The sequence below is a fragment of the Hydra vulgaris genome, chromosome 03, assembly GCF_038396675.1.
Source record: "Hydra vulgaris chromosome 03, alternate assembly HydraT2T_AEP".
NCBI lineage: Eukaryota > Metazoa > Cnidaria > Hydrozoa > Anthoathecata > Hydridae > Hydra > Hydra vulgaris.
This window is the reverse complement of record NC_088922.1, coordinates 44,262,474-44,274,112: the sequence shown is the minus strand read 5'-3', so window position 1 is coordinate 44,274,112 and position 11,639 is coordinate 44,262,474. Positions and strand designations below refer to the sequence as shown.

Genomic DNA, 11,639 nt, shown 5'->3' with positions numbered 1-11,639 from the left:
TGATAAATTATATATAAAAAGAAAATAAAAAACAAACAGATTTAGCAATCTTTTGACATAACATTATTTCGGTAATGAGATTTTACCCTCCAGGTTGTTTTTTTTGTAGGAAAAGAATATTATAATGGGGTAACAGAAAATCTATACATTCAATCTTGGGACCTTTTCATATTACTCATGATGCTGGTTCATGAACGCTAGTTAAAATATTTTTCGATAGTTTGATGACTCAAAAGTATTTTAGTAAGCAACACCCCTTCAATTTTTTTAAACCATTAAAATTTCAATGAAATACCCTTTCCAAAAACAATAAATCACTAGACCATAAGTTATAAAGTATGTGCTTTCAGCTTATGATTTTTAGACTAAGGAACCTTTTTTTACCCATTTTTTTTTATCATTTATTTAGAAACCTATGCTCATACTTCCCTAATTTAAAAGCAAACTTACAATGCAGTTGTCTCATTGTCTTTAAATTTAGTTTAAAAATCCTAAAATCCCAAAAAATGACTTTCCAAATGTTAAAAGGTCAAAAATTTAACCGACCATAACTCAGGAACTATAAATATTCCAAAAAAAGAATTTACAGGCTTCTCACAGTGTTATAAAACAGGTCCTGACCTTAACTTTTCCTTTGGTGGAATGGCAACCCAGCGTATAGACACAAGTATCGAAATCAGATTACAACGTCCTGGCAATTTATTTACATTTGAATTTTCATATTTTATTTATGACACAAACTTTCGAAACGACAGCTTATTTTGCATTTTTATACCCTTAAGTTATAATTATTTTGTAAAAACTGTTTAAAATGATAAGAAACGTATTTAATTATGGCAAAGATTATTTTTGAAAAAGTTTTTTTACTTTGGAATTTTGCGGAAATGCATGCCGTTTTTACTTTACCAATGAGACCTAAACTGTGCTCATCTAATTTTACAAAAAATGCCAAATACTGCTAAAAACCAACAAAAATGCAGGAAAACTGTTTTCTTTGCTTCAGTAAATGTTAACGAGGCTACCCAGTGGGCACGGTACGTTTTTAAAACGTTTTTAAAACGTTTTTTAGACGTTTTTACAAGATTTAAACCTAATAAAAACGTCCAAAGAACGTTTTAAAAACGTACTGTGCCCATTGGGTAACATCAAACCTAAAAGAAAGATGTTAGATTATATTGAAAGAGAAAATCAACTTTAATGATGACAAAGTTCCATTTGGAATTTGTGAAAAATGCTACTCTCGTTTGAGAAGAAAGGAAAGTGGAGTGGACATCACACTGCCATCATTGTATAAGTTTAAACTATAAAACTTCAACCAGAAACTCGAGACTCTCACTGTGACTGTTTGATCTGTTCAATTGGAAAACTGAGAAACAATGGTCAAATGAAAAGTGAGTTCACACAAAGTTCAGCTTTCAGATTTAGAAGATTTAGAAAAGAGAGTGTATTTGCTTTTGGTTGTGTTCAGAGAGAGTTTGTTGGCTTTAAACCATTTATTGAGGATATCAAATTCACAATTCATAGTGGTAAAAAACTTAAGTGTTGTCAGCAAAAAGATTGAAGTTTAGTATACTAGATGATAAGTAAATATCGTTGATATAGATAATAAACAATAAAGGCCCTAGAATAGATCCCTATCCCTATGTAGCTCACCAGGTAATGTTTTCTAATTTAGTGTAGGTTTTGTCATAAGATACACATTGTTTGCGATTTTTAAGATAGGAACAAATCCATTTATAATAATTATTTTGACTTTAAAACTTCTAAGTTTTATAACTTATAAGTTTGTACAGGAGAATATCATGGTCCAGAGTATCAAAAGCTTTTGAGAGGTCAACAAACACTCCAAAAGTATATAGGTTGTTTCCAAACCCATTTAAAATATCTTATTAAAATTAAAATAACTAATTAAATTACTGCATGTTCTGTCGAGTACCTCTTTCTAAATCCGTACTGATTATTCTTTAGAACTTTGTGAATTGTAAGATAGTAGTAAAGCCTTTTATGCATTATTTGCTCAAGAATTTTAGAAAAACATGGGAGTATTAAAATAGGTCTATAGTTAGGTAACTTTGAGATATCGCTATATTTAAATATTGGAACCACTCTAGCTAATTTTAAGAGGTCAGGAAAAATTCCATTTTTAAATTAAAGATTAAAAACAATAAGTTAAGGGTATTTCATAATATCAAAAACTTCTTTAGGGCTTATACCATCAAAGACCTGCGCTTTTGTTTGGTTTCATCATATTAAAAGCAAACCGAAGTTCATTAGGCGATACCTCAAACTCATCCATTATGAAGTCCACTTCTTTTAGATATGATTTAAAGTATTTTTTCCTTGAGTCATTTTGTTTGCTAGGTTCTTACCCTCATTAAATTGTAAACGTTAGAATCGACGGAAGAGGTGGGCTCCTGAAAGTTAGCCTGGGAATTATTAAATTAAATCACAAACCTAGCATTTCTCCAGCAAAACTCAACTGCACATCAAAATTTGTTATTGACACTGGTGTCCAACGACAACTCATTATTGTGTCATCTCCAAGAAGAAAATTATACTAACGTTTCGCAAGTATTTGAGTTGATTAATTTGAAAGACCAGGAATTTGTCTTGTCCTGTAATCTAAAACTTCCAAATATTATTTTTAGGCTTCAAGTACACTCAAATATCCCTGTACCTGGTGTGAGCTTGGTTCAAAGTAACTTGTAAATTAAGGGAAATTGAGGACTTTTGAAAGTCAGCAGGCTCCAATATCAAAAAAGTTCATGACTACAAAAATGTTGTTTATTCTCCAATATTTAAACTATCTGGATACACTTTGGTTTTGAAGTTCCTTCCTTCCATGGAATTGAAGCTCCTAGTTGGGGTTTTCGATCATCTGTTTTCTGCGCTACTTTATGTTTTTCCTCAATCAACTATTTAGACTGTTGCTTTACAAATTAAGAAACAGCTTTACCATAGTGAGCATTTTGCAGGAAATCAATCCAAAATGCTGCTACGCATAATATTTAATCAATTACTGAGAAACACATTTGCTATGCAGCCATCCTATTCATCGATACTTTTCGAAAATTCAATGCGTTAGTGTCTGGCTGTTTTGGAAGCAACCTTGATCCAAACTACTCACAAATAATTGAAGCATTCAGAGTGTCTTATGTAACACCCAAGGTCCATGGTGTATTTTTCCATGTGAAAGATTTCATCGAGATACATGACCAAGCTTTTGGGCTTTACTTAGAACAGGCAATAGAAGCGATGCATCACAACTTTCAGATACATCGGCAAAGCTACAAAAGGCCCAATTATTATTAAGAATACAGAAGAAGTTGCAATGTTGCCTCTGTTACTTCAATAGTAAAGATTGCTTGTGAAAAGTTATTTTAAGAAGGCATTTAAGAATGTTATTTAGAATATTTTTAAATTATTTTAGAATTCGTTACATGTAAAAAAACTGTTTTTTTGTGAATATACTTCATGTTTGTTACTTGTATAGCTTCAAGATTATACTATTTTGTATTCCTTGTTTATATTAATGTAAATTAGAGATTTTTACTACCGTAGAAACCAAAATAAGCCGTAATTTCGCAAGTTTATGCAATCTATAGAATGTGAAAATTCAAATAACTTGCCAGGACGTTGTAATCTAATTTCGATACTTATACCTTAGTGATCCCTATAATGAGGGCTATCATTCCACCAAAGGGTTACTATTGGTCAGAAAGTTAAGGCTAAAACCTGTTTTATAACATTGTTTTTTTTTCTTACTCTATTAGCATTATTATATAAAAAAACAAGTGTGACTGAAGGATATCACTTTTAAGCCAACAGCACTATTGCCTGGTTTTCTCAGAAAATGGTTCCTTAAGGAAAAAAACTAGGTTTAAACGTAATAAAGTTTCAATGAAAAAAAACTATTTTTTTAGTTTACTTTCAAATTTATTACTGTTTAAAATATATTAATGTTTAAGATTGTATAACACAAAGTTAAAAAAATAATTTAACAACTTCCTATAATATTGCTATAAATTTATGCAACTTACTTAAAACAGTTTTAATTAAAAAAACAATATTATTTTTACAAAAAAATTAGTTTTATTAAAAAATTAGTTAGCATCAAATCCGTAATGGCGACAAAACTACCCCAAAAAAACAAACAACCTTTTCATATTAATTTTCAAAACAACGTATTTTGAGTCATCGTCACATAAATAGATGTTTTGTACACTCACTTTAAAAATTCATTTAACAGGTAATTTTTTGAATATGTAATTAAATGTCGTGAAATTTTATAAAGATGGAAATCAAAAAATGAAGATCTATAAATCATCAACAGAAACTTGTATATTAAATGAATTCAATAGGTACTTGATCAATGATCAAGAACTGAAAATTTCAGACCCAACGGTCAAAGTTAAGCAAAAGTGAATAAATAAACTAAAAAAATTGAAAACTTTGAAATGTTACCGTAACTATATATAAATATATCCATAACATTTATAAATGTATTCATAACATTTTTTTTCTATTGAAATAAGAAACATAAGTGCCATTACACTGCCTGATCTTCTCATCATCTAGGAAAACATAGAAGTCATATAAGTCATGCAAGGCTTAAAAACTGCAGTAAAACTAAGCTTATTTTCTTGGAAAAAATACCCTAGAATTCAAGTTTAAATTTTATTCTCTAAAGAAACAGTACAATGCTATCCCAAGATGGATATATTATTTTGATCTGAGACTTTGGATAAACGTTCTTTAATAAATTTAATTTTTCTTACTTTTTTTTGGTGTTGTAGTAGCAATTTCTAATATACCATCAGAATAATAAAAAACTATAGAAAACAGTTAATTACATTATTGCGCCACTTATAAACCATTTTTTTTGGCTATACTTTAAACACATTTTTTAGTGTTCTAAATCCTTGTACAACGATTTTGTTCTTTTCTTCCAATAACTATTCTAATTGATAAAAAGATTGATCAAAGCTTCAAAACAGCTACATTCATTTAAATTTTATCCATGGAAATGGATGGTTCGTTGAAGGAGTTATTTAAATTATTTTTTTTGAAGCTTTTTAGGAGTTCTGTGAAGGAGTTCTATGAGGATTTTTAAACGACCTACCGAAATAATTGGGTTAAATCTGTTAACAACTTTTTTTTCAATCATGTTAATCAATAACATAAGATTTAGGTTTTAACTTCAAATTCTTTTTTAAATGTTAAATTATCGGTAACTTTTTTGTTTCTTCGATTGTTTCTGATTCTGAAAAAAATCAACAAGCATTAAAAAATTTTTTTAACTTTCAAAAATTCTTTTTACTGAGCATAGTAGTGAGTTTTATAAAAATGTTTAACTATTTTTTTTTAATTTTATAACAAATAAAATAAATAAAAATCAAAAAGTAATTAGACAGCACAAAAGTAGTCAATATTTAATATCAGGGTTTCATTAAATATCAGAAATATTAAAAAAAATATTTTTTTTTTTTTTTGCTAAATTACTTTTTATATTATTCACAAAAAAAACCGATGAGAGTTTTTATTTGGTAACTTAAAACTGGTTTGGTAGGTAACTTAAGACTTAATTTACACTTGAAGAAAACTCCAAATTTGATAGATTTTAAATTTCACCGAAGTCTCTAAGTGTTCGGATTTTATATTTAGTGAGAATAATAAAACGTAAAACGCGTAAAAATACCACAGTATATCGTTATTATATCACATTAAATATAGCTTGTTTTATTGTCAGTATGAATAGGGATTTTATAAAAAATGTTACCCATCGTTTTAATGACGTAACTAAGAAATTTATAAATAAAAGCCTATATATATGTATGTATATATGTATATATATATATATATATATATATATATATATATATATATATATATATATATATATATATATATATATATGACAAAACAAATATACTTATAAAAAAGGCAAAAACAAAAAGAAAAATATAAAAATCGAACTAAAGATAAATAAATTAATTTCATAAACAAGAAAACTGTTGTAATTATTCGATTAGTTAAATTCAACATAAATTGTCCTCAACCACCATACGTCACCTCTATTAAGTTTTTATATAAATAAATTGATATTTTATGTAAAAACCGTTTATATTAAAACTAATTTTTTAAAACTATTTTTATATAAGTTGTCTTTTTTTAATCTTTTTTAATTTATAACAAAATGTAAAAATAAAGTAAATATTCACAAATATATCACAGCATAACTAATGAAGAAGTGGAGGAAGCACAGCACGCTCTCCAACACCTTCACATATGTCGTAAACAGCTTGACAGACTAAGCCACAAACTCTCTCAGTAATATTCTGGTAGAAAAAAAACACATTTAAAATTAAAAAATTTTAAACGAATATAACCATACCCTGCGACAAAACTTTATCAAATATCATTACCATAGTACGAGCTTCGACATAAACTCGAACAACATCTTCAGTTCCCGAAGGCCTGAAATAATTTATGCTATTAAATATATTTTGAGATTTATTACATTTAACTAATAGACTTATATATTTTAAAAACCTTTAAAATCAAAATCCTACAATGACCTTATTGTCCTTATAAACTATGATGCTTGTGAAACTGCAAAATGTAATCAAGACTGAAAAATTTTCCCATAAATTGGCAAGTAAATATGAAGCGTACAGAGAGATATTGAACAATCGATCTGATTGATATTTTAACACAACTTATACAAGGGAAGGTTGCCTAAGTTGACCGTTTTAACAGTGAAATATTTTTTCCTGGTAATATATATAAAAAAGATTTATATTTTTTGAAGATTATAGTTAATATTGGAACTCTGTACCTGTGTACCTCTTAACTATAAACCAAGGACTTCACAACTGCAACATTACTCCATTTTAAAAAGTTTTCATTAATTTCTATTCATGCAAATTTCATGAAAAAAATCAGTGTGAGAATTAAACTATTACCTAACAAATGAACGACAGTTAGGCCAACACTTAACAATTTCATCAATCTTTTGCTGAAGTTCTTTTGGCTCAATCAAACGAGTTTCGTCATGGTTTACATTTAATATACAGCGATCTTTTACCTAAAACACAAGATATTAAAAATTATGCATTCGGATAAAAATTCAAAACTTAGAGTTTCTCAAAAAAAAAAAAAAATTATAATTAATAATCTTTTTTTCTTCATTTTAATAAAAAAAAAAAAAAGTAAAAAAAAAAAGAGAGTTGGGTTTTAATAAACAACTATAATAAAATTTACAAGCAATTATAACAAAGCACAAGCAAAACTCCCTAAATATCCATGAAAGATACTGAAAAATCATTGTTTAACTTTATTTGTTTATAAAAAATAAACCATCCTAATATGTCAAACCCAGTGTATAGTATAGTACATAGTATATAGCACAGCAACATAGTTGTTATAACAATAAAAATTATAATAGTGATATTATTTTTACTTATTCATTTGTCCATTTGTTCAACCAAAAATTGAAAAATTACAAGTTTTTTTTATAATTTAACAAAATTAGGTTAGTAGTCATTCATAGTTAAAAACTATTTTTTATTTATATACCATTGGAGTGAAACCTAAATAAAATAAACAAACAAACAAAAAAATTAACAGCAATAATAATAAATAAAAGCATGCGTAAATTAATCTAAAAAAATAATAATAACAATAAAGCTATAATAAGTTATAATAATTATCAATTATATTGACAATTGTAACAATGATATTATCTTCAAGAAAAAAATCAAACTCTACAATAGCAACAGTTTCAATTCAACAACAAAAATCAATCATAAAAAAATTAATAAAAAAATTCTGCGTTACTTTAATCATTTTAATTTTCTGTTTTATTTTAATCATTTAGCTTTTAAACTGGATGATGCATATCAGAGTTTTCCTACTCCTAGGTTTGTTGTCTTCACTATTTCTGAAGAGCCTCATTTGCTTCAAATAGATATTACTGACTAAAAGATGAATAATGAACTGCATAACTATTGGGTTAAAATAAACAATTTTTCTAAATATTCCTAGTATAACTGGGAAGCTTGGAGAGACTTCCATGAAACGACCTATTAAATTATAATAATGAAACGACCTGAATTACAATAGCAAATTAAAAATTTTCAACTTCTGTGTTTATGAAAATGGATGACATTAAAGATTATGTAGGATACTGAGATTAAAGACCACTTATGAGACTGTCTGTTTTATGAGTTGGAGTTAATTTAAGATCTTAAGATCAACCAAGATCTGGAAGACCAATGAAATTTGATTTAAATCATTTAAAGCAGATGATCAAAAGCCGTCCAAGATTAACTACACATTGTTTAGCAAGTGAATTTGGATGCCTTCATAGTACTGTAGAATACCACCTGCACAAAATAAAAAAGACCTCCAATTTCAGTGTTTTAATGCCAAACAAGCTTAACACTATACAGCTGGTTTGGCAAACAGGCACCTGAGCGGATATAATATTTTACACCACTTGTTTACTTGGCTGATATATATTTGACATACTTATAAATGGCTATATACTTACTATTTACCTCTTTATGTTTTTTTTTTTGTCTTTTACCTCTTCATGTCTTTTATCTCCAATTTAAATGCGGGTAAAGGTGACAGCTTGTAAATGTTGGAATGAAATTTTTTAAATGGTACTCTCACAATAAATATATTCAGCCCTGATGTGCAAAATTTTTTTTGCCTAAAACGATATCTTGTAATTTACTCTCCTGGAAACCAAATTCATTCATAAATATATAAAATCTATTGATAAATTAGCATTTGCAGTCCGAAAACTAAAAAATATTTTTTGTCTGAAAATTCTTGAAATCTAGGGAATCCAGAACAAATAATTTTCATCTGAATCATTAAAAATAAAAAAACCATCTGAAGTTTGTGTTTGATCGGTCAATAGCAACTAAAAGTATTGTATATGTACTTTTATATATATATACAATTCCAAAGAAAAGACAAACATAAAGAAACCCAACTTACCAGCACTTTTCCCAGCTTGTTTGGTAAGTCTTGATACTCGTTGTCCCATTCAATACAACTCCACTATTATTTAACATGATATGTATGTTTATGCATTTTTTAAGTAAAATACAAAATCAGAAAATAATAAACTTTATAAATATCATAATAAATTGGTTGAAATTTTTAAAAAGAAGAGAAACCTGCTTTTCATGTAAAATCGATTCAACCAAAAGCATGTCTGAAATAGCATCCCCAACAGTCTATAAAAAAACAAAAATATCTGTAGAATATACCTGAATAAAAACAAGGATAAAATAACCTTTTTTAAGTTTTAAATTTTAGAAAAATAAGTGTTGCATGATTTGAATATATACTCACTAATATAAATAAAATGAAAACTAATAGATACACTATTAATATTAATAATAACAATAATAATAATGATAATAATAAAAACTGCTGCTTTGTTAAACGAAAGTTTTAATTGACATAATATTAAAAAAAAAAATCAAATAGGGATCTAAACAAGTCTCTCTGCTGTAGAAAGATCTTTTCATTAAATAAAAAACAGTTAGAGATCTAATCAAATCTATCAGCTGTGGCAAGATCTTCTCATATTATAATAGCGAATTTTTGTTTTTTCCAGTAGTTGAAAATATAGTTCTTAATTATATCAACTAATTATATATTATAATAATATTATTTATATTTACACTATGTTCTATAATTATTTTAACTATGATTAATTTTAATTGTATTACTATTTTATAAATACTTTAATAAAAAATAATTATTAAAACTTTGCCGTTCTGATAGTTAAAATACTTTTCTTATAACTTAAACAAAAACAAGAATCGATGACTTCTAAATTGGTTTTGCATATTATAAAAATACTATTAAAATACCATTGTGTGCGCGTTTATTCTACATAAACTCTGTGATATATATGTCAAAATGTTACAATTGTATATTAAAACTGCAAAAGAAGTCTTACTATTGCATATGATATTATAACTCACCTGATTGGTAAGTTCCATAAATGCATTTAATTTATTTACTGCTTCTTTCTGCTTATCACTAAAATACAATCTTAAGCATTAAGAATCGAATAAAAAATCTTATAATATTTTAAACAAGAAAAATTGTTTTTGATAATAAAATATTTTATACTAATATACCTAATAAATATTTTATTAAAATATTTTTATAGCAAATGGGCTCTCTCTCTCTCTCTCTCTCTCTATCTCTCTCTCTCTCTCTCTCTCTCTCTCTCTCTCTCTCTCTCTCTCTCTCTCTCTCTCTCTCTATATATATATATATATATATATATATATATATATATATATACACATATATACATATATAAGTGTTGAATGTTACGACCACCACTCTCGCGAATATGCCCATATATATATAGGCATATATATATGGGCATATTCGCGAGAATATGCCCATGAGTAAATGAGTGCAAGAGCGGAAAAAAACTCATAAAATGAAATGGCAAGCCATGCGATCTGCTCCTCTAAACAGCTCCTGGCTAAAGAGCTTTTGGCTTTTGCACAGGTTTTTGTTATCTGTTTATTCGTTAAAGAAATTGCCTAATAAATACAAAATTTGGTTTTATACTCGTTACAAGCATATGTTTGTAATGTTAATGTTACAAGAGTATATACATAAAAAGTGTCATTTATTGCGCCGCAAAAAAATTCTTTAAACAAGGCTGACTTTAAGTTTTCACATTTGCTATTTATTAATAACATTACTTATTTGATAAAATTTTTTACAAAGAGCAATAAAAGTTTTTACTGTTTATAATACTATATAATATTACAACTTTAATTAAAAATTATAATTTTTATTTTATGTAATAAATTATATATTTTATATATTAATAACTTTAATATACTAATCACTTTTATTGTGGATCTTTTAATTGCAATAATTTTTTTTTTGCAACAACCGTGCCTTTTAAAAAGCATCGCAGTATATTATGCAATTATTTTATTTGAATTTTTAAAAATGACTTTGCATTTTTCATTTTATTTATAACAATAATTTTATTTATAACAATAATTCTTTTCTTTTATACTTGACCATATTGTCATTAATGTTATAGTTATATTACATGTATTACATTAATGTTATAGTTATATTACATATTTCACACCAAGAATTTTAGAATAAAGAAATCTCTCTGCACTGCCTACCTGTGTTTAAAAAGAAAAAAATAATTATTTTTTACTAAATCTATTATAACTTTATATTGTATTTATATTTATATTATAATTATGTAATATTTACATTCACATTTACAATACTAAAAATAAAACAATTGTTGCAATATAAAAAAACTTATATTATAAGGTCGACAAGTTGTTAACAAGTATTTTTTAATTAAAATTTACATTAATTACTGCATACGCAATTGTAAAATTTTTTTAAACTAAACAAAATAAATTTGGTCTTTGGTGAATAAGTGCTAGATCTTATTTTTGGAGTAACATTGTAGTTTGCCAATAGCTCCACAGAATTTTTTTGTGTAGTTATTTAATATGACAGAGTATTTTGAGACTATTCTAGCTAGTTGTTTCTTATACATCTATAAACATCTATGACTTAGTTTTGAAACCCATGGAATTATGTTT

General features: G+C 26.6%; 1 protein-coding gene across 1 annotated transcript in view; it reads right to left on the bottom strand.

Moving 5' to 3' along the window:
* Positions 1-6,199: 6,199 nt before the first annotated feature.
* LOC100213529 (phosphoacetylglucosamine mutase) overlaps positions 6,200-11,639 on the bottom strand; it is a 43,492-nt gene continuing 38,052 nt past the window's right edge. The window contains exons 16-21 of the mRNA XM_065793346.1: positions 10,014-10,071; positions 9,195-9,254; positions 9,013-9,075; positions 6,966-7,087; positions 6,426-6,477; positions 6,200-6,338 (exon numbers count right to left, since the gene is read on the bottom strand). Coding sequence (XP_065649418.1) covers positions 6,240-6,338; positions 6,426-6,477; positions 6,966-7,087; positions 9,013-9,075; positions 9,195-9,254; positions 10,014-10,071 — 454 coding nt within the window. The 3' untranslated portion in view covers positions 6,200-6,239. The remainder of the gene's footprint in view (positions 6,339-6,425; positions 6,478-6,965; positions 7,088-9,012; positions 9,076-9,194; positions 9,255-10,013; positions 10,072-11,639) is intronic.